We start from the raw sequence: 23,165 nt of genomic DNA on the forward strand, positions 1-23,165 counted from the left end.
CCCATGAGAAGAGACAGCCTACACAAAGTGCTTAGCAACAAAGGGAAGGAGATTGCTTTTAGGCTAAAGGAAAACAGCAAAATTAAGCACAGAAGGGAAGGATCCAGAAGAGAGAAAACAACAGATTGAGTTTGACTGATTGACAAGGAAGGAAAAATCACTGTCAACAGACTAGCTATGCTGGCAAAAGAGCCCTAGTGTAGAAGCATTTAGACAGCAATAAAGCCTTTTTGCCAGAACAGCTTATTCCTTTCTGGGAACTGGTTTACGCGATAATGGCAAAAGCACTCCCTTGCCATATAAACTGCATGGTCCCGAGAGGTTTGCTGCTGCAGCTCTCCCAGGAGATCTAGGCTGGTATGGAAGCCGGGATGGATGCTAAGGGATGGATCACTCCGGGATTACCTGGTCTGTTCATTCCTTCTGAAGCACCTGGCTTCGGCCACGGTCAGCCGACAGGATACTGGGCGAGATGGACCCTTGGTCTGACCCAGCCTGGCCGATCTTATGTTCAAAACCAATCCATGAAAATCCATTTTACGGGGGTGGGACACTTGGAAAGAACCTGAGCTGCCCGGCGCTGCGGTGATGGGGGGGGGGGGGGTCAAGGCCTGAGCTGCCCGGCGCTGCGGGGGCCCCGGGCCGGCGGGGGGTCAAGGCCTGAGCTGCCCGGCGCTGCGGGGGGCCCGGGCCGGCGGGGGGTCAAGGCCTGAGCTGCCCGGCGTTGCGGGGGCCCCGGGCTGGGGGGGGGGGTCGGTCAAGGCCTGAGCTGCCCGGCGCTGCGGGGGGCCCGGGCCGGGGGGGGTGTCAAGGCCTGAGCTGCCCGGCGTTGCGGGGGGCCCGGGCCGGGGGGGGTGTCAAGGCCTGAGCTGCCCGGCGTTGCGGGGGGCCCGGGGGGGGGTCAAGGCCTGAGCTGCCCGGCGTTGCGGGGGGCCCGGGGGGGGGGGGTCAAGGCCTGAGCTGCCCGGCGTTGCGGGGGGCCCGGGCTGGGGGGGGGGGGTCGGTCAAGGCCTGAGCTGCCCGGCGCTGCGGGGGGCCCGGGGGGGGGGTCAAGGCCTGAGCTGCCTGGCGTTGCGGGGGGCCCGGGGGGGGTCAAGGCCTGAGCTGCTCGGCGCTGCGGGGGCCCCGGGCCGGGGGGAGGGGGTTAAGGCCTGAGCTGCCCGGCGCTGCGGGGGCCCCGGGCCGGGGGGAGGGGGTTAAGGCCTGAGCTGCCCGGCGCTGCGGGGGCCCCGGGCCGGGGGGGGGGGTTTAAGGCCTGAGCTGCCCGGCGCTGCGGGGGCCCCGGGCCGGGGGGGGGGGGTTAAGGCCTGAGCTGCTCGGCGCTGCAGGGGCCCCGGGCCGGGGGTTAAGGCCTGAGCTGCCCGGGGGGGGGGGGGTTAAGGCCTGAGCTGCCCGGCGCTGCGGGGGCCCCGGGCCGGGAAGGGGGGGGGTTAAGGCCTGAGCTGCCCGGCGCTGCAGGGGCCCTACCCAGGATGGCGGCGGCAGCAGCTCACGGACAGGCAGACGGGTGAGGGGTCCATGGGGGTAAATGAGGGCGTGGCGTTCCCCAGCGTTGAGGAGGCGGCCATCTTGAAGGCTGGCCGCCGCCGCCGAATCGGCCCGCTTTCAAGATGGCTGACTCCGCCTTCTGCCGGCACTTCCGGTTTCTCTCAGGGTCCGGCTACCGTTAGTCCCGCTGCTCGTCTCGGCCAGGCCCTTCCTCGCTGCCCGGTCCGCAGCGGCCCCGCGTCTCGGGGCCTCCGAGCCGGGCGGTCGCCGCGGGACATGGCGCTGCTGCAGCTGCTGCTAAGGGCCCCCCGCTGGCGGCGGCTCAGCCTGGCGGGGCTCGCTCGGAGCTGGGGCCGGCCTCGGGGCGGCGGAGTGCTCCCGGTGAGTGGCCGCGGCAGGCTGAGCCCGGGGAGCGCGGGCCGGGCCTGGGGGCGGCTGGCTCTGGGGCGGCCGGGGCTGCGCGGCCTGGGGGTCGATCGCCCGGCGCTGGAGCCTTGGGATCTGGTCCTGGCTCTGGCAGGGGCCTGCTGGGAGACCCGGGACCCGCTTCCCCTGCCCTGTACAGGGAGGAGACCGGAGAGCGACTGATGCGACCCGGGCCATTGTTATTCCTGGGGTGGGGGACGAGACTTCCTGTGTAGCGCAGGTGGGAGTCCCTCCTTTCTGCTGCCCCATGAGGCAGAAGCTGTCTGGCACAGCGTGTATGTGCAGCACCGGGCACAGCGTCTAACCGCTCCCCAGTTCCGAGTAATTCCTAAACGCGCTGCCGAGGGCCTGGTGGAAAGGGAGAAATCCCCAGGGCTCCTACCATCTGTGCACACTTTCCAGGAATCACCTGCCTGCAGCCCTAGAAAACAGAAGAGTTTAATGATGGAGAAGCCTTGCTAGTATTGGAGAGATCCTGTCTGGTGTTACCTATAGCTAGGGCCCTGAAAAACGCGTCATGGACTGTGACATCTGGTCTTTTGTGTGCTTTTGCAGATTTCATGGGGGAGACCAGCATTTATCAAATTAGGAGTTCTGACCCAAAAGGGAGTTGCGTGGGGTTGCGAGGTTAGTTTAGGGGGAGGTCGTGGTATTGCCACCCTTACTTCTGCACTCCCTTCAGAGCTGAGTAGCTGGACAGAGGCAGCTGTTGTCCTGGTGCCCAGCTCTGAAGGTGATACCCCCACAGCAGCAGCTCCGAAGTAAGGTTGGCAATAGCATGCCATGCCATCCTTCTACGCTGCTGCTGGTGGCAGCTCTGCCTTTAGAGCTGGGCTCCCCACCAGCAGTTACCACTCTCTAGCTGCCCAGCCTGAAGGTAGCGCTGCCACTAGCAGCAGCACAAAAGTAAGGGTAGCCGTATTACTACCCCTTACAATAAACTTGTCACGCACCTGCAACTCCTTTTTGGGTCAGGAACCCGACAATTACAACACTGACATTTCAGATTTAAATAGTAGAAATAATGAAATTTACTATATTTAAACTCCTATGACTGAAATTGACCAAAATGGACCCTGAATTTCATAGGGCCCTACCTACCTAGAGCCTGGTCTCTACTGTTCGTACCATTCTCTCTTAGAAACTTGAAACTTTTTTTTTTTTTTGGAAGTCTAAGCCATTTCTGTTTGGCAAACATTGATTCCTTTCCTCACTTATGTTTTTCTTGGAAGATACCCCAGCATAGCTGTGCTACCTGTTATTTCCTTGTAGATAGGATTTCATAGAATCATAGAACTGGAAGGGACCTCGAGAGGTCATCTAGTCCAGTCCCCTGCACTCATGGCAAGACTAAGTATTATTTAGACTATTTCTGACACTTGTTTGTCTAACCTGCTCTTAAAAATATCCAATGATGGAGATTCCGCAATCTTCCTAGGCAATTTATTCCAGTGCTTAACCACCCTGACACTTAGGAAGTTTTTCCTAATGTCCAACCTAAACCGCCCTTGCTGCAATTTATGCCCATTGCTTCTTGTCCTATCCTCAGAGGTTAAGAAGAACAATTCTTTCCCCTCCTCCTTCTAACAACCTTTTACAAACTTGAAAACTGTTATGTCCCCTCTCAGTCTTCTCTTTTCCAGGTTAAACAAACCCATTTTTTTTCAATCTTCCCTCATAGGTCATGTTTTCTAGACCTTTAATAATTTTTGTTGCTCTTCTCTGGACTTTCTCCAATTTGTCCACATCTTTCCTGTAATGTGGGGCCCAGAACTGGACACAATGCTCCAATTGAGGCCTAGTCAGTGCGGAGTAGAGCTGAAGAATTACTTCTCATGTCTTGCTTACAACACTCCTGCCAATACATCCCAGAATGATGTTCGCTTTTTTTTGCAACAGTGTTACACTGTTGACTCATATTGAGCTTATGATCCACTATGACACTCATATCCCTTTCCACAGTACTCCTTCCTAGGCAGTCATTTCCCATTTTGTATGTGTGCAACTGATTGTTCCTTCCTAAATGGAGTACTTTGCATTTGTCCTTATTGAATTTCATCCTGTTTACTTCAGACCATTTCTCCAGTTTGTCCAGATCATTTTGAATTTTAATCCTATCCTCCAAAGCACTTGCAACCCCTCCTAGTTTGGTATCGTCCTTTATAAGTGTACGCTCTATGGCATTATCTAAATCATTGATGAAGATACTGAATACAATTGGACCCAGAACTGATCCCTGCAAGACCCCACTTGTTATGCCCTTCCAGTGGGACACTGAATCACTGATAACTACTCTCTGGGAATGATTTTCCAACCAGTTTTGCACCCACCTGATAGTAGCTTCATCTAGGTTGCATTTCCCTAATATTTACTGTTTAAGTTGTCTGTGCTGCAGGAGAGGATCAAACGTCATGAGGTCCTGCAAACTACATATTTTGTATATGCTTTGGGCTGTATGCAAAATGTTGTTTAATGTTTTAGTTACCCCTTTTTAGTGGGTGTTATAGGGTCAAAATCCTAGTCAGCAGAATAGCACATCAGCTTACAATAAAGATGCTAACCAAAATCTTAAGGCTAGGTTAGCTTTATTTTTGTCTTCACAGGAGCAATTATGTAAATGAAGGAGGCACATGAGTTCCATACGCATCCTCTGAAGGGATGTAACTTCAATGGCTGTGGCTTGTTTTCTTTAAATTGTTTTCTCATCTTTAGCTTTTTAACATCTTTAGGGCTATTATTTGGACAGTTTTTGTCCTTATTTAATTATATCTGTTTCCAAAGGGGTATTGTTTAAATTGGTGAAATTGGCCGTAAGTGTGGGCACGTTTATATCCATATAGGAGTATTTGTATCAATGTCGTTTATTTTGCAGAAACTACATCCACCCATGGGGGTTACATTCATGTAAGCTACATCTGCGTCTGAACAGATACGCTTTTTGAACCGATGTAACTATATAAACTAGCACTTAAAGAAAATGAAAAAATCAAGTTTGTTAAAATAAGACGTAAACTCACACAAACAAGGAAATTCTGACTTAAATGTTCTCTGACTAATTTGCTCTTTTCTGCTGAAATTCTGCAATGCTTTCATCATAAGCTTCTACTACTTTCGTACAGGTGAGGCTTCACCCCCTGCAATCCCCCCAACCCAGTGAATAAGTGAAAACCGGAGGCTATTTCTACAGTAGGAGTGCTTTACTAATATAGGAATACCAGCATACACACTTCTAGTATGGACACAGCTGTACAGCAAAGCTGGGCTTTGTACTGGGATAGTAAATCCACCTCCCACAAGAGAGACAAGCTATCCTAGTAAAAGCACAGTTTTGCTGGTATAACAGTGTCTACACAGGGGCTTCAGCCAATCCAGATCTATCAATTAGGGATCACACTTCTTCACACGTGGGACCAACATAGCTGTGCTAGCAGAAGCTTCTAGTGTAAACTTGGCCGGAGTAGCAGGTATATTGTAGGAATCTTTGCTTCTATCAGTTTAAATTAGTCATTGAACATTATTAACAGTTTTGTATCTTCATTGCAGTGAGAGAGTACTGTATGTCACAGTAGGCCATGTCAACCAATGACTAATGTGACTGAAATTTGATCTACAATTCAAGCCAATTCTTGCATCCATGGAACGTCACCCTTAGGGTTAATCAAGACTACAGGCAGTACTTATTAGCTGGTGTGAGGAGTAGGTGTATAGTCTCCTTACTGTGGAATCTGTTAGGTTACGACTTTGCCCTCCTCTAGCCTTTCTCATCTGAGAAAATCAAAGCACTTCACCAATGTTAATGAATGTAGCTTCTCCATATCTGTGATATGTTAGCCCCAGTGTACACTTGATGGATAAACCTAGGCACAAGAAGAAGAGTATGACTTCCAAATATTTTCGGTATATGCTCTGTGTGCACGTTTGCTCTCCTAAAACAATGCTATAAATGACTTGCTCATAATCACATAGCAAGCCTGCAGCAGAGCCAGGAATGATACGCGGGTGTTCAGACTCCTCGTCCTGTGACCAAATCACAAAAATATCCTTCTTTCCTACTGAGGAAATCTACTTTGATTGTCCCCTGATTCTATGCTGCACTGTGCAGTTTTTCCTGTTACAGTTGTCTTTTTTTCTCTTCAGACCCTTCTGTCCCGAACACTTTCCCCCACATTTCAAGGGCTCAGCGGACTCTTAGTGAAGCAACATGTAATTCGGGATCCAGTGATACTCTGGAAACTCTTAGGTGAGCTCCCTACTAAAGTATTTCTTAGGGGGATGTCTGCTTTGGCAAGGACATTGTCTTTGAAATGACATTAATTTGGGGTCTACTAAGAAATGTAATTACTCGTAGTTTTTTTGGCTAGCGATAAGCCGTGGCATCTTCACAGTCAGGCTCCGTGTGATGAGCTACCTATCTGAGCTCTGAAACCAAACCTCATTCGTTTAACTTGAAAATGTTTTGCATTTGAGTTTACAGTTAAGAGCTTGTTTTTTTTTTTTTTTTTTTTTTTTAATGGATTTGCTTCTGTGCCTCATTGGTGGATGTTAATAGGAAATCTTGATGCAGCTTTGAGAATAGATATTGTAGAGGCGTAGTGGGCCAATCCTATCCCTAGGAATTGGGGTGGGACCAGGATCTGCCATCCTTGGAGCATGAGGAGGAGTGTGGGTGTGGTGGGGTCTGTCTCATCCCCCCCACCCTGATTCTCCCTGTCAGGCCAAGGCCCCCTCACACATATGCTCCCAAATGGCAGATCCTGGTCTCAGCTTCTCACCAGCTGGTGCTGTAGTGTCTCCTTGGGATTGCCGGGGACTCCTAATCACCATGTGTTGTCATTGCCCCCCCCCCCCCCTTCCTGCTGGCTGGCTGGAAAGGAAGCAACAGCAGTGGCCTGGGCTGGAGCTGTGTGTGGAGCAAGCCAGGCCCCAATTCCTGCCCTGCGCCAAACTGACCAGCTGGTGCCATATGGGGAGATATCACTCCCTGACCTGAGCAGCCAGCTTAGCTCAATACAATGATTTTTCCAGCAGCAGGGAGGTATAAGTGGGGATGCTTACTTCTGCCTCCCTGCTCTTATGAAATTAGCCCAATAATGTGATTTTTCTGTTTTCTGTGCAATCTGTGAAATCATGACTTGCACAGGGCCGTTGTTATGGAGTTGGTGAGCATGACCTGCAATGTGTTAAACCTCTGTTTGTGTTGTGGTTACAAACTCATGGATGTCTCTCTTTAAAGTGCTACATCCATACAGTCTGCACAAATGCAAGTGAACTCTCCAGTAAGGAGCAACTTCTGTCAAGTACTGTAATTTCTAGCCTTGCCTACCTTTCCATGGAGAGTGCAAGCAATAGCCTCAAGTCATTTATTTTCAGTTCTGAGCTCTTTGCTGCTCCCCTCAGAGTGTTTACTACTAATGATAGCAGTGGGGTTTGTAATGATACGTATATATTGACAGATTCGTGTTCTTCAGTTGCAACACATACAACATTCCCATTAGTATATGTTCACACCCAGTAGTACAAGGATACTGAAACTACTACATGAATATACTCCAATTTTTCTCTTACTCTAAAGGAAAGTTTAATAACTAGGAACTGATGGAGAATTCTCTCGAAAAGACTGTCTGCCATCTTAGAATAATTTCTAAACAAAGCTGTATTTTGGATTGCAGAAAAACAACAACAAATATTTAATTTAGAAATAACATGAAAAGTTTCCTCATTCTTGGTCAGATTCCTTCCTCTGATGTGTGCACCCAATTTCCATTGAAGTTAATGGGAGTTACATGTGTGTAGGGGAGGGCAGAATTTAACACGTGGCATATTCAAAGCTTGTACTGTATATCTAATTTCTCTTCCTGGGTCCCAGAACGAAGTGCTTCAGTTACTAATCTTTTCCCTTTATTTGTCTATAGGTGGCACTTACTATTTTAGTACCTTGGGGTCTCGGTGGAATAGCAATAAGAATGAAGGATCCAAAGGGAAGCCTCCAGAGGAGGATGAGGGTATGTATGAAGTTTTGATACAGAGGATACTTAATGAAATGAAGGTTCCAAATTGGGGTGTCATTCTTTGTGTGAGTGTGTGCGGGAGAACATGCAAGATCCATGTTAATGCTAAATAGTGCTAGGTATTGCTCTGCATACTGGAGCCATAACTGTAAAGTATTCTCAGTCATAGGCTTGTAAATCATAAACTGCTGAGTCTAATTCATACACATCTGAGCTTTGGTCAAAGGTTTTTATTTCTTTTTTGTATATCAGTTTGTTTTTGTAATGTATATCTAGGTTTGGCAGACTTTTTAAAGAATTTTGACAGGCATTGAATATTTTTAAGCTTTTTTTATTTTATTTTATCTATCATCAATTTAAATTTTCAGAGTTGCAGGAAATTAGTGGTGTGGTCCAAAAAATTATTTAACAGTAGATGTTGAGATTCAAAATATTAAAGTTTTATAATGGTTAAAACATAAATTGTCAACATCACATGTCAAAATATGCAAAGTCAATGTCCTTAAATCAAACTCTAATTAAAGTTCTCAAGCAGAGAATTTCTTCTTCACTTATAGGCAAATTTTGATTATTATCAGTGGAAATATTTGAGTCCTTACCTTTGTTATTAATATCACCTAACAAAAATGAAATCTAAGGAAATATTAAAATCTACATTTCACTATTTAAGCTGTGTACTTCTTGTCTTTTTCATCTTGTACATTGGAAATACATTTGTCAATTTCACTTTTATGTTAGGCCTTATCTAAACACAAGTTGTACCAATTTTACTAAATTTGTTCAGAAACCTCTGTAGCTGATTTGGTGCATTTAGTTAAGCTGAGCAAATACCAGGCACTCTTCAACTGATTGAAGTGTGTCCCCACAAGGGAGTTTCATTGATAGAACTATGTGGGTTTTTAAAGTATCATAACTAAATTGGTACAACCGTTTTGTGTAGGCAAGGCCTTAGCAATTTCTAATAGGTTTAATTTTCCAATCTACCTAGGATACTGCAGTGTTTTGGGTTGCAAACACCTCAGGAGGATGTTATTCTTTCAAAATGGTTTCAATTTAAATTAAAAAAAAATCACGTTTTTCTATTGATTTTCTACTTTCTAATAGCTTGTTTTCACAGCAGCTATATCTTGAGTCTAAACTGACCTAACAGTGCCCCCTTGGTGTTGTCAGCAGCTCTCCTATAGGTGGATAGGCAACAGCTGTATTCCCTTTTTTACAAGTGTAATTTGACTTGGCTTTGAAAAGTGAGCAAATTGCCCTCCTCCCTCCCCCCTGTATAAGGGACTGGAAAAATTCCCAGTCTGCGACGAGGCTTGCAGTTCGATGTGTGTGGTATGAATTTCCAGCTGGAAAGTCCCCTAGCTGGTGACATGTACTGTATCCTGGCTTAAGGATTTATTTTAAAGATGTCAGAAATGTCCCATGTGAAAAGCCTCATGCTCTTCCATGGGTATGGTGGTATCCGCTGAAATGTGACAGAGGCCTAAAAAGCGAGAACCAGCATCTGAGAGTTTCTTCTTCATCTCAGTTGATGCAAGGACTGTCGACTATGTGAATAAAGGCCGATCTAGGCTTGCACTTTCTGTGGTGCTATCGTTTGTTTTCTGGAATCTTGGATGAAGGCTAAATCTCCAGACACACAGGGCTCCAGTTTAACTCTACACAATATAATTGCAGTCTGTGACAGTAACATTATAGTTGTTTTATAATGATTAATTGAATACATTTTCACTTAAATACAAAGATTGAGACAGCACAAAAGGCATGACGTTGTTGTTTTTTTGTGGTTCCAAACATGATGGTGGGACCCATCAGGTTGCATCTGGCCAACAAAATGCCATGCACACTTTGAGCCCCATTCATGGTGGTAATCTACAGCCTTTGTAGGTCAGGAGTGAGGGTCTCGTCAGTTCAGTCAGACAGACTTAGGCCACTGCTGAAACCATATGCAAGGAACAGAGATCGAATGTACAGTGGGATGCTAGTACAAATACCATATGGTCTTTATTGAATGTTTTTTTCAAAGCCTGGGATTTCTGCTGCCTGGAAGACCACACAGAACGATTGTGACCAAAGATCCTACAAGAAGTATTGTGGCTATTAAAATTTGTAAACAGTAACCTGCTGTGTTCAGTGGCCCTTCTCCTGTGATTAATGGATAACTTGACTTTGGGAGGTGGAATTCTCCTCCTTGTCTCTAGCAGAAAGACACTGTCTGCAGTAATTATTAAAAAGAACTCTTTGGACTGTCACTGCAGCCCTTGCAAGCTTTTAATCACAGAGTTCAGGTTTGGGGTTAATGGCAAATCATTTCTTCATGAAGGCTTTCTGAGACTAAAGAGCTGGACGTGTTCCCACAGTGGTTGTTTGCAAGTGTCTCTTCCAGCTACCATTACGTATTGATTTAATAGTTATTGCGGGCAGTTTACATTGCAATATGAATGCTGCATGGCAAAAGTGATTGCATTTTCTGACAAACCGAAGTGGCAGGATGATAGAGGTACAGAAATCAGGAAGTTTGAATTGCATACTGTGTCTGCTGTCCCTGAATATGGACTGGTAGAAGACCTCTCATAGCAATAGATGTCTTTCCTCCAGTTTTCTAAGGCATTGTCATCTGAAAGTGGTCAGCTGCAGTTTTGAGGGTGAAGGTGCTTCCAATTTGCATTAATCCAGAAATGTCCATCATGGCAAGATATCTGATGGCCAGTTCTGATTTCAACGTGATCTTTTTTTCAGTGACATTCTCAAGATTATGGCTGCTTTTCAGAAGAGAAGAGAGAAAGATGGGGAAACCCCCTGTCACGGAGTATTGGGGAACTCAGGGCCCTGCACCCCCGGCTTCCTGCGATTCACTGCGACTCTCAGCCAGCCAGTAAATCAGAAGGTTTATTTGGATGACAGGAATACAGTCCAAGACAGGTCTTGCAGGCACAGACAACAGGGACCCCCTCAGTTAGGTCCATCTTGGGGTCCCCGGGCATCCCAGCCCAGCCCCCCTTGGGAGGTCAGAGCCATCTCTGCCTCCCAGCCATCTCTCCAGCCTGCTTCCTACACTCTGGCTTCAGCGACCCCTCCCACAGCCTTTGTTCAGTTTCCCGGGCTCAGGAGTCACCTGGCTTTCAACCCCTTCCTGGGTTCTCATGTTACACACTCAGGTATGCGCCCTCGGGCCGTCTCCCATCCTCCAATGCAGACTATCCCAGCCACACTCCCCTGTCAGCATTCACAGACCACAGTGAGAACAGGCCCAGTTCGTCACATCTCCCCCCTTCGAGACCGAACTGAGCAGGGTCACTTTAGCCAGTGACCCGGGGAAGTTCTAACCTACCCCCGTTCCCATGGATGCCCCCGCATCCCTCCCATTCCTTGGTGAGAATTACACCAGGCCCCTTCAGTTTCACGCCCCCCCTTAGGTCGGGGGTGCTTGATGGCACTCGCAGTTCGCATGTGGGAAGGTTTATGCGGCCTGTGCCCTTTCCCCACCCCCATACCTCTGGGGCTCCAACTGGGCTGTGGTCTTCTCCCAGCGCTCCAGTCTGGAGGTCTGTGCTTTGGGCTCTCTTGGTTTAGAGCTGCCCTTTTAACCTTGGCCACCCTCCGGAAAGGCTCCTCTATGCTGGGCAAGGGTCCTAAAGCTGTTTTCCCCTTGTCCCAGGCCTTCCTCCCCCTCTGACAGGGGTCACAGGATCCGCAGTACTGTCGGACAGTAACAAAGACCCCAGGCCAGTAAAAGCTCCGTAGCAGCCTCTGCTGGGTACGCCAGGTTCCCTGGTGCCCTGAGAGGGGAATGTCATGGGCCCGGCACAGCAGCTGGCGGCAATACTTCTGGGGTACCACCAGCTGCCTCCTGATCCCCCCTGACTCCATTTTCCCTGGGGGAGCCCATTCTCGGTACAGGAACCCCTTCTCCCACAGGAACCTTTTCCGGCCACCTCGTCCCATGGTCTGTACCGCATTGAGGTCGGCCAGGTCCCTTATCTTCCGCAAGGAGGGATCTCTCTGTAACTCAGCCTGGAACTCAGCAGCTGGGACAGGGATGGCCACCTGCTCTTTCTCGCCCGCTGGGTCTGAAGCTGCAGCCTCCCTGAGCCGTGTCCCTGGGCGTTCCCTCCCCACCAGGTTAGGGTCCTGCGCCTCAGGCAAGGCACCCCCCCCCAAGGCCAGGGCGCAGTGCCCCTCGCCGGCTCTGACTGCGGGTCACAACCAGTGCCTTTTGGGGGTTGCTTGGCCAGTTCTCCAGGTCCCCCCCATCAATACCTCAGTGGGCAAATACGGGTGTACCCCCACATCCTTGGGGCCCTCCTTGGCCCCCCACTTCAGGTGTACCCTTGCCACGGGCACTTTGACTGGTGTTCCGCCCACCCCCGTCAGGGTCAGGTAGGTGTTGGGCACCACCTGATCTGGGGCCACCACCTCGGGCCGGGCCAGCGTCACCTCTGCACCCGTATCCCAGTACCCATTGACCGTCCTCCCATCCACCTCCAGGGGAACAAGGTACTCTCTCCGGAGGGACAGCCCCGGGCCCACCGTATAAACCAAGAACCCTGAGTCTGGAGCATCCAGCCCCCTAGAGGAGCTGGCCTGGAGCTCTCCTCCCTCCTTAGCAGGTGGTACTCTGCCAGCCCCCCTTCCCTGGGAATGCTGCCTCTCGCCAGGCTGGGTCTTTACCCAGTCAACCCTCTGTGGGTTCGGCCTGCTCAGTCTGTCCCTGAGCCTGGGGCACTGGGCCCGTATGTGGCCCTTTTGGCCACAGTGGTAGCAGCCCATGTCCCATGGGTCCCCTTGAGTGGGTCGGATGGTCCTGATGCCGGATGTTCCCCTCTGATGGGGTTTTTCTGTATTTTCCCACGGGGAGGTCCCATGGTGACTCTCTCTCTGCGTTGTGGTGGGACTGCTCCTTTGGGACTCCTCCCTTTTATCTCCTGACCGGCTCTTTACGAACTCATCGGCCAGCTGGCCTGCCTGTCGCGGGTTCTCTGGCTTTCTGTCCACCAACCACAGCCTCAGGTCGGATGGGCACCGCTCATACAGTTGCTCCAGTACCAGCAGTTTGACCAGGTCCTCCTTCGTCTGGGCCCCATCAGCCCACTTGCTGGCGTATCCTTCCATGCGGGCAGCTAGTTGCAGATATGAGATCTCAGGGGTTTTATCTTGACTCCGGAACCTTTCCCGGTACATCTCAGGAGTCAGCCCAAACTCACGTAGCAGGGCCTTTTTGAATAGTTCGTAGTCCCCTTTCTCTGCCTCTTCCAGTTGGCGGTACAATGCCACGGCTTTGGGGTCCAGTAAGGGGGTAAGGACCCGGAGTCTGTCCGCGGGATCAACCCGGTGCAGCTCGCAGGCCGTCTCAAAGGCCTCCAGGAAGTCATCCATGTCCTCCCCCTCCTTGCGTGGGGCCAGGATGCACTTATCAAAGCTCCGTGCAGTCCTGGGTCCCCCCTCACTCACCGCAGCCGGGGGTTCGCTGCCCCTCAGTCTCGCCAGTTCCAGTTCATGCTGACGCTGTCTCTCATTCTCCTGTCTCTGTCTCTCTTTCTCCTCCCGTTCATGCTGTCTCTGTTGTTCACGATCCTCCAGCTCTCTCAGTTTTAGCTCTTTCTCCCATTCCAGCCAATTCCGCTCCACGGATGCCGAACGTCGCCGGGAGGGTCCCCTGCTGGCCGGGAGGGTCACGGCGCCTTCGGTATTTGCTGGGCTCCTCCCCACCCTTCCCCTAGGCATAGGAAGGAGGGGTCTCGGGAAGCCCTCAGCAGCTGGCTGACCACTCCCAGCTGGGACAGACACTGGTGCCTGTGCTGCATTTGCCAGGCTGCTTCCCTGAGGCACAGGGATCAGTTCATTCGCGCGATCTTCCGCCTCCAGCCGGGCAATGAGCTGTTCTTTGGTGAGCCTCCCAATGTACAGCCCCCTCTGCTTGCACAGCTCCACCAGGTCGCTCTTAAGCCGCTTGGCATACATCTTCCTGCTGGCCACTCACCGGCCTGTGTGCTCACAGCTCCCCACAGTTCCCAGGGGGCCCCCTAGTGTGCCAGCCCTTCTCGAGGTCACCACCTCTCTGCCAGGGTCGAGCTGCAGACTCCTCCACCCCTGGGACCACTCGCTGCGATCCCCCCGGGGGACCCTGTTACTGCAAAAGTCCTTCTCGCTGGTCACACACTCCCAGGGGTAATAACCGTCTCTCTCTCACTCTTCAGCACGCCTGGTCCCCGTCAATCCCCCTTCGTTTTACTGCTCCCCAGTCACTTACTGCAGGAAGCGCCGTCCACGGGGTGCAGTGGATCCCACCGCTGCCACCAGTTGTCACGGAGTATTGGGGAACTCAGGGCCCTGCACCCCCGGCTTCCTGCGATTCACTGCGACTCTCAGCCAGCCAGTAAAGCAGAAGGTTTATTTGGATGACAGGAATACAGTCCAAGACAGGTCTTGCAGGCACAGACAACAGGGACCCCCTCAGTTAGGTCCATCTTGGGGTCCCCGGGCATCCCAGCCCAGCCCCCCTTGGGAGGTCAGAGCCATCTCTGCCTCCCAGCCATCTCTCCAGCCTGCTTCCCACACTCTGGCTTCAGCGACCCCTCCCACAGCCTTTGTTCAGTTTCCCGGGCTCAGGAGTCACCTGGCTTTCAACCCCTTCCTGGGTTCTCATGTTACACACTCAGGTATGCACCCTCGGGCCGTCTCCCATCCTCCAATGCAGACTATCCCAGCCACACTCCCCTGTCAGCATTCACAGACCACAGTGAGAACAGGCCCAGTTCGTCACACCCCCATACTCTGATCAAGGAAAATATTGCATGCATCTCTCTTGATTTCATCTGAAACTTAGAAGGGAAGAAGTGCTGTAACAGCATTTCCCTGGGGTGTTGCTTTTCCATCTGAGATTTCATTGAAAATCGTCCTCGCTGCACTTAGACTCTTTTTGTACTGGGATTCACCTCTCCCAGAGCTGCCTCAGTTGTTTGTAGAAAGGAAAGTTGTTGTCTGTTGTCTGGAACGGGATATTGCCTAGCTTTAAGGTTTCTATCATCCTTGGCTAACACTGTTCTCCTTTTAATAAGACATTGCTGGATGTTAGATTATAGCTTTGTGATGAATTTACTCATTCTAGTGTAGCTGGATCTAGCTGATAACATGGGTGGGAAGATGGCATGAAAGAACAAAAGGGGATGAGCCGCACACAGATCCTGATCTGTCATTGTGTTCTGAAACTATGACTTTATCTGAAAAGCTGTATTGTTTCTATTTAGTCACAGACCTTTCCTGTTGGAAACACAGAACAGAGCTAGGGAGAAGTGAAAAATGATGTCGCATATCTGAAGGACAGAGGACTTCCTGGGGTCTGATGACTGGGTCATATCTTTTTTTTTTTTTTTTTTTGCCTTGGTTTTGTTGTGTTGTGTAGGGTCTAATTGCTGGCTAGTGATAAATGCCAGTGTAGATGTCTTTGTTATGAATTTGCAAATAAACCTAATCTGGGCTGCAGCAGGCAGACACACTAAAAATCCAGTGGTGAAGAGTTAATTTATTTCTATGCGTAGAATGGTATTTACGTATGTCATGGTGCCAGTGGTGGTAAATTGTATATCAAGAACATCCAGATTCGACCATATAAATGGGGAGATGACTGTCTTTTAAATCGCATGATGGTCAGCAACTGAAATCAAACATTCTGCCCTGACAGTCCTTTATAGGCGGCAATCTTCTAAATCTGCTGAAGGAGTCTGGAAAATGCCAGGATTCTAAAAACCAGGTTAGCTGCAAATACTAAGACACAGAAGCCATTGATTCTCCTGTGGCTCTCAAGCCTTCTAATTGCATTATAAAGTTACTTACTTGACTAGGTGGTTTTGGCATTGTAAGATGAAAAGTCAGCATGTTGTCGAAACAAATCCATCTGTTACCTACAGAACTTCCAGTAGTCTATTCAAAAACATTTTTACACCACATGTAATTAAACTGTGCAACTCACTGTTGCAGGATATTATTGAGACTAATCGTTTAGTAAAATGCAGTGCAGATTAGATGCCGCTATTAGATGCTTGTGTAACATTAATAATCATCTTATTATTCTGTATAATGTAAATGTTGTCAACTTTTGTGGTTTAGGACATCAGTTGATCAAGAGCTGGTTAGGAAATGATTTGCGCTGTATTATTGCACAACTGGCCAAGAGCATTGTGGTGGGTTTTACTCATTCTCTCAATTTCCAGCATAGTATTAGCCAGCAGCAACCAGACTAGTTGGGCCACTGGTTCGTTACACTATAGTAAAATGCAGTACATGGAGGGGTTACAGTAGTTGAAGCCTTTGGTTTGATGCTCCAGTGGTTTTGTTTGATCTGTACATGCATTAGACCAGGCAGCTGAAATGGTTCCTCAGTTTAGACTGGACTGGATTCTTGATGAATTGACTTTTCACTAACTAGTTAATGGATTTTGACCCTCTAAAACCTTAGGGATTAGGATTAGATTTAAATAAAAACAAGCTGCTGATCGAAGCTTTCGAAAATGTGTTGCGATGATCCGGTACGGAGATGAAGAATTTAATTTCTTAGGGCAGCTTCCAAAAGTGAATTTTTGGCTCTTCGTGCCACTTCATTTCCTATTCTTAGGGAATTAACAGGTGAAGTGAAAAATTTCACCCTCCCTGGTATCCAGTGCACACAGTCTCTCTGTGGCAGCAGCTAAAACAGACTCCATGATACAAGCAAATATTTGCTAGCTAATAGAATGCAAACTTTGCCTCCTTCCTAGCAACTGTTAATTTTGGATCTGGCTGCATGCACGTTAATAAACAGGCTTTTGAGTTGATACTGTTTAACTTGTGGAAAAGAGGAGGCCTTGTGGTCTGACAAGATCTGGGAGCCAGCAAAATCTGGATTGTAATGTGACCTAAAACACTGACTCACTGTGTGACCTTGGACAAGACATGTGACCTTGGACCTCATTCAGCTCAGCTGGAAAACTGGCTTTACAAGACCTCACAGCAAACTAGACACTGCTTCTGAGTATAGCTTTCCTAGACAAATCAAATCTAGAACTCATACCAGACTGTGTAGCTGGTCAGTCTTTGGTCTGTTGTGTAATTTTCTGTTCTCTGGATCACAGAGCTTAATCATGATATACTCTCCTGTCTCTCCTCTCATACCTCTCTCTTCTTTTTTGTAAAGAGGAAAAGAAACGGAAGGAACAGGAAGATCAGATGTATCGTGAGCGTTTGCGGATGCTCTTCCTAATAGCTATCGTCATGAGCATGCTAAACTCACTGACCACCAGCGGGGTCAACATTTCCTGGAATGACTTTGTGAATGAGATGCTGGCAAAAGGGGAGGTCCAGAGCATTCAGGTGGTTCCAGAGAGTGATATTGTGCAAATCAATCTGCACCCAGGAGCAGTTGTATTTGGACGGCCTGTGAGTGTCTTTGTACAATTAGAATGAATAATTCCAGATTAAGCTGTTGAGAAGAGTTTCTTAAATGTATTTTCATTAAAGCCCCAGCTGCTGTTTTGCTCATTACTGATTTCCTTCTCCTCCTTGTGTTTGAAGTTCTGTGTGACTCTTGTCAGTTATACCAACTGAGAAATGAATCAGTGTTTGTTTTGTTTGTTTTATAAAGAATATTGCCTGAATCTCCCCCATCCCCACTGGTTGGGAGAAAGTCAAAAAATCCATTGCAGATTTTGGAAAAGTTCAATTTTTTTTTAAATTATTCCTAATATTAGCACAATTTAAGATGATTCATGGAGCTAGGAATTTATTGTAATTTTTTACCACTGGCTGGGTTAGGAAAAACATCATATTCAAAGCAACCAATGTGGAAGCTAGTTCCAGATGTTTGACAAGCACTAATAGCACATGCCTTTTTGTTTCTTTTTAAAACCAAAAGAAGTGTGAGTGCATGTTAGGACACAGGCTGCTGGGCTTGTCACCACTGCAAAACAGAAACTGGTGAGACGGTAAATTATTTCTCTGGTGATTGACCTATTGTTTAGTTAGATAGCTTCTGATCACTGAAATCCATTCCTGTTTATGTGGTGTGCAGATGGTATCTAAGAAATCTACATTAAGCACAAGAAACTTGATTCCTGTGGATTTCTGAGATCTTCATGTGCAGAGCAAGTGCATGATTATAGGCTCAAGGTATCAGTAAATGTGGGCTTTTGAAGGATTAAATCCATCCTCTGACTTGCCTATAAAGTCCTTGCATCTCCTTGTCTGCAGACTAATGTCTTGGCTGGATTTCAGCAGATTTTGTCCTTACAATGACATCGCTGTGAATTTTTAACTTTAAAAGAAATGTTTTCCCCTTTAGTCCTCACTTCTGGTCCCAAAGTCACTTTCTCACACTCCACTGGTGTTGCTGGCAAGAGGGTGACCCATAATTTAGAGAAGCCTTTATTCTAACTATCCATTGTAGATAGGTGACCTAGTTTCTGCTTTATCCTCAGTCTGCAATGTGGTTCTCTTGATTTCATGTCCCCAGAGGCTTTCCCAGATGTACAGGATGCAGGTGGCAAATATTGACAAGTTTGAAGAGAAGCTGCGAGCAGCGGAGGAGGAGTTGAATATTGATGTGAAGGACAGGATCCCAGTCTCCTACAAACGCACAGGGTTTTTTGGAAAGTATGATATTAACTGATCTTGTACTGTAGTAGTGCCTGGGGCCCCAGTCAGGGATCAGGGCCTCGCAGTGTAGGGCATCCTACAAACACATAACGAAGAGACGGTCCCTGCCCTGAAGAGCACACATGTGGCTTTCAGAAGTAGCCCCGTCTTTAGAAGACATGTTAAAACTTAGGCCAGGTCTACACGACAAGTTTTTGTCATCATAGCTATGTCGGTCAGTGTGTGAAAAAACACCCCCCTAGTCGACATAGCTATGTTGGCAAAACTTTGTAGTGTAGATGCAATTATGCTGACAGAGTGCTTTTGTCACTTAGTAATGTCATTCGGGGAGGTGGTGTTGCTGCAGAAAAACTCCTTCTGTTGGCGTGCAGAATAGAATCTGCACGTCTGAGAAAAACCCATTATCAGTCGCTATGGATTTTTGTAATATGTAGTAGTTTTCCTAATTGAGCACTTTGTCCTTAATCAATTATTATAGTGAAAACCATGATAAAACCCATAACACAGTGGGCTCAACCAACACGATATTGGCCCCTCGTTTAAATTACCCATTGGAGTAGATCCATAATGAGCCTTCCCCATTTTATAATGCTTTAAAATTGACTCGTTTATTCTAAGGTGAGCCAGGTTATAAAAATAAATTCTTAGCTTTAGCCCACTACAACAGGAGCTGCAGTTCAGACAGATAACAGGGTCTGACACTGACTCAGATTTACAGCCACATACTGAGCAGAACAGCTTTAATGATAAGACACAAAATGTCAATGAGAAATGAGTATTCCTATTCAATGTATAGACTTTTTTTTTTTTTTGTTATCCAAAGCCAGGATCCTTTGTCAAAACCAATTCAACAAAGGTTAACGTTTTAATTGTAATATGGGCCTCTAACGGGTGAGTGAGCAAAGAAAGGGAAAAAATCTGTCAATCAGCTCCTGGCTGGAATTTATTTTGTGTTTTCAAACACTAGCACCAACATTTTGTGGTCTTGTTTTCTGCTGCTGTGGTTTATTTGTCCTTCTATTACAACTGGCAGCTTTTGCAAACCGAGATTTATGGAATCCAGAATGCAAAACCGATTTATAAAGCCCACTCACTGAGGATTTGAATGAGTCCAGAAGCACCTCTGTCCCTGAGAACAGATACCGTGTTGTACAGGGAAGCTTTCCATAAGAGTATGTGTGGAGACTCCACCATAGGGAGTATTCTTAATTGTGTATTCTCTCTAAGCCATCAGCAAAGATGTGTAATGTTGCAATCCTGTATCTGCCAACCCAAGAGGTCCCCTCTCCAAAAAGGAGGCATGATGTTTCAAGCTACCTTGCTGGTTCAGAGGAACCATAGCTGTCTTTCAGCCTTCCCTAGCCACATACTTGCAACATAATATCATGGTGGCAGCATTAACTGGATGTGCAAGGGTTCTGTTTTCTGTGGTTTGTGAAGCGCAGTGGACCAGACATATCTTAACAATCATGGTTGGCTATTGTGTGTAACTTCCTCTCCCGGAACTTTCACCATGGATGCAAAACATGCATTTTATGAATGTATTAGAAAATGCTTCATATAAAAGAGAAACCTGGGTATGGTCTTGTGTTCTGCTGCCAGGTCCTACAGCTGGCAATTTGCTTGAATAAATGTTTCAAGATTCAGCAATTTGTTTTTAGTTTTTGATCATAAGGCCTGAGATCGCTACCTCAAATTTGTAAATTTACAATTTTTGTATACCAGCCCCAGGGAGTCTGTATTTCTAGCTGTTCTTTACCTTTCAGAAGTGTTCTGCTGTGGTTCTGCTCTGAAAATAGACTTTCTAAAGGTGATGTTGTGGGGTTCCATATTCTCAGTGGCTTCAAGACCTAGAGCCTGATCTGGTAAAATGCTGAGTGCCGGCAACTCAAATTTGCTTCTTTCAGAGAACAGAGCATTTGGTACCTTGCAGGATCAAGCCCCTTGTTTGCTCAGTTGACAAGTCAAATATGACTTCTTAACTGCCAGCGCTGCAGATTAAGGTCTACAAACCCAGCTGCATTCTTTCTGCCTCTTATTTCTCTGTGTATGGTACTTCTATGACCCACCATTACCATATTGCCTGACTGCCATACAATCATTAATGTATTCATCCTCTTGAGAGGTAGCGCAGGGCTACTACTCCCATATTATAGATGGGGGAACTGAGGTACAAAGAGGCTAAGTGACTTGCCCAAGGTCGCAGAGGAAGTCTCCAGCAGAGCAGGGACTTGAACTGGGGTCTCATAAGTCCCAAACTACTGGACCATCCTTCCTCTTATTGCCAGAAAGATTCTGTAGTTGGAACTTAATGGAGAATGTTGTTGCTGATGCGGGAGGCAGAATAAACTCTGGCTCGTGTGCCTGGAGCTGCATTGGAGCTGTAGTGTTTGGGCCCCCCATTCGGACCAGCAGCACAAAGAGGCCAGGCAGCTGTCCTAAGGGGGCATCTGGGAATTCCCCTGGCAATGCTGGGTGCTGTGCTACCTGCTCCTGGTATAGTGGGCATGTGAGAGAGATGACCAGAGTGCCTTGCATTCTAGCAATCCCTGGCTCGGTAAGGTGCCCTGGGGGGCATTGCCAGCCAGCATAGATTAGAGCAGCCCTGAGGTGACTCTGATTTACACTGGGAGCCAAATTGGCCCTGGGCTGCCACCTTTGCCTGTTCCCCATCAGATTCTGAACTGATGCACCATAGCCAGTCTGTGAAGGTCTAGCCCATTTGTTATGAGCAGCTATGACTCTGCAAGAGATGGCAAGCCAGTGCCACTCTGGGGCTTATCTGTTTATCTTCTTTGTTATGTAATTGTTGGGGGTGTTCTATACAAAATTAATATTTTTCAAAATATACCACATTCTCAGTCACTCCTCTGCCCATAGCTGCACTTCTAGCCTAACTGCCAGGACCTTTAAAATCCTGAAAACAGATACGTTGGGAAATGTTCACTAATTTAATAACTGTCTCATAGCTAGATGCTTAAATTTGTATCTAACTAGCGGTTTTCTTTCAGTGCCCTTTATGCCCTGGGAATGGCAGCTGTTGGTGTAGCCATATTGTGGTACTTCTTCCGCCTTGCTGGGATGACAGGAAGGGAAGGAGGATTCAGCGCCTTTGTAAGTACTTTAGGTCCTGTATAATAGTTGTTTTAAAGCTCTTGGTTAGTCTCACTTTGTGCTGGCGCGATTTCCTGGTCTTTCCCTGATAAAGTCAACAGAGGACGAGAATTAGCTGATATCAGAGACTGTGCGGTTCTGTCATATCTTGCATCTTTTCCTGATCAGCTGACTAGATTGTACAGTAACTGGTTTCACTTGAGGCCCTCTTTCCCTGACTGCAAGAAGGGCTGAGCTCAGTGAATTTCCAGTGCAGTTTGCTATGCTATTTTCAAAACTCACTAATGAGTTGCAGCTGCCAACAGTGTATTTCGTTTTGTCCTGCCAACAAGCCTCCCATACAGCCGGGAGTAGGAATCTCTGGGTTTTACAAAATAACTTCTTGATTTTTAAAATATGCTCAAATTCTGGATTTCATTATGGGCTGGCGTCTCCCCGCCCATACCCCGCTTGCAACATCAATCAAATCCCTCCCTCTCAATCAGCTGCTACAACTTGCATACGTCTGCTCCGGGTGTAGGAGCAGTAACTGAGGGGGCTTCTGGATGAAAGGAGTGGAGACCTAAATCCCCCATCAAGGTGGTTCTCAGCAGCCCCTTTGTGTGCCCTCTTCACCTTGCTCTGAGTGACTGTTTTTATGGAGTGAAGTGTAACTGCTTGGATTAGAAAGCTTGGAGTGTAGGGGGGCTTTAAGGGCTAGATTCCTGTCTTTGGGGAGTGAGCACAATTAGCCCCTCCATCGTTAACTCTCTTCCCTTGAAGAAGCCGGCAGGTCTGAGGGCCTGAACTGCTTTAAACTTTTTTTTCCTCTTAAAAATAAATAAATAAAGTCTTAGTGGCTGTTTTCAGCAGCGCATAATAAGCAGTTACAAGGAGGGTGTTTAACTAAATTGTTGTTTTGACTCTCACTGTGGCTTAACACGCACCAGGAGGCTAAAATGTGGGGCCTGTTCTACTTGAGAGCCTATAGTTCCATTCCTGGACTGTCTTGGAACAAGAACAAGAACTCTGGCAGCAGCTCCCGGTGATGGTTGGCTGTGTGTGTTTGTGTATTTATAACAGAGTGTTGATGATAAATAACCATTAATTCACATTATTTCTTCAAACTGTACCAGTAGTAACCAGCCCAGGTATACTAAGGACTAGGGTCAATAAGAATCGGAGAGCAGGGGTTCTTGACAAACCCTACAGACTTGGGCAATCTGCACAAGTTTTTGAATTAAATGCCCTCAGTTGATGTATGGGGGCAATTGCTGCAGGTTTCTTCTATGCCTGGTGCTAATAAAACATTGGTTAATTGAATTGTTGAGTCACAGTACCAAACTCCAACATCCGCAGGAGGAAACCTTTTGGTTAAAGTACATTACTGAACTTGGGGCCTAGAATCATTCTGCTCTGCTACAACAACGAGAGAGACGGTGGGCATTGTAATGCACTTCATATGGGAAGATCACGTGTAACCCATTCATATATTATGCCTCCTCCCGTTCCAAAAAAAAAGTG

At 47.6% G+C, this 23,165-nt stretch overlaps 1 protein-coding gene across 2 annotated transcripts in view; it reads left to right on the forward strand.

Moving 5' to 3' along the window:
* Positions 1-1,503: 1,503 nt before the first annotated feature.
* Positions 1,504-23,165, forward strand: part of SPG7 (SPG7 matrix AAA peptidase subunit, paraplegin) — a 47,675-nt gene continuing 26,013 nt past the window's right edge. The window contains exons 1-6 of one of the 2 annotated variants that reach the window (XM_005308179.3): positions 1,504-1,869; positions 6,052-6,154; positions 7,827-7,916; positions 17,092-17,333; positions 18,406-18,545; positions 21,560-21,662. In XM_005308179.3, the coding sequence (XP_005308236.2) occupies positions 1,519-1,869; positions 6,052-6,154; positions 7,827-7,916; positions 17,092-17,333; positions 18,406-18,545; positions 21,560-21,662 (1,029 nt within the window). In that variant the 5' untranslated portion in view covers positions 1,504-1,518. Of the gene's footprint in view, positions 1,870-6,051; positions 6,155-7,826; positions 7,917-10,242; positions 10,423-17,091; positions 17,334-18,405; positions 18,546-21,559; positions 21,663-23,165 lie in introns of those variants that run through there. The other variant, XM_024110133.3, reaches the window with a different exon arrangement.

This window comes from Chrysemys picta, chromosome 14 (assembly GCF_011386835.1).
Source record: "Chrysemys picta bellii isolate R12L10 chromosome 14, ASM1138683v2, whole genome shotgun sequence".
NCBI classification, from domain to species: domain Eukaryota; kingdom Metazoa; phylum Chordata; order Testudines; family Emydidae; genus Chrysemys; species Chrysemys picta.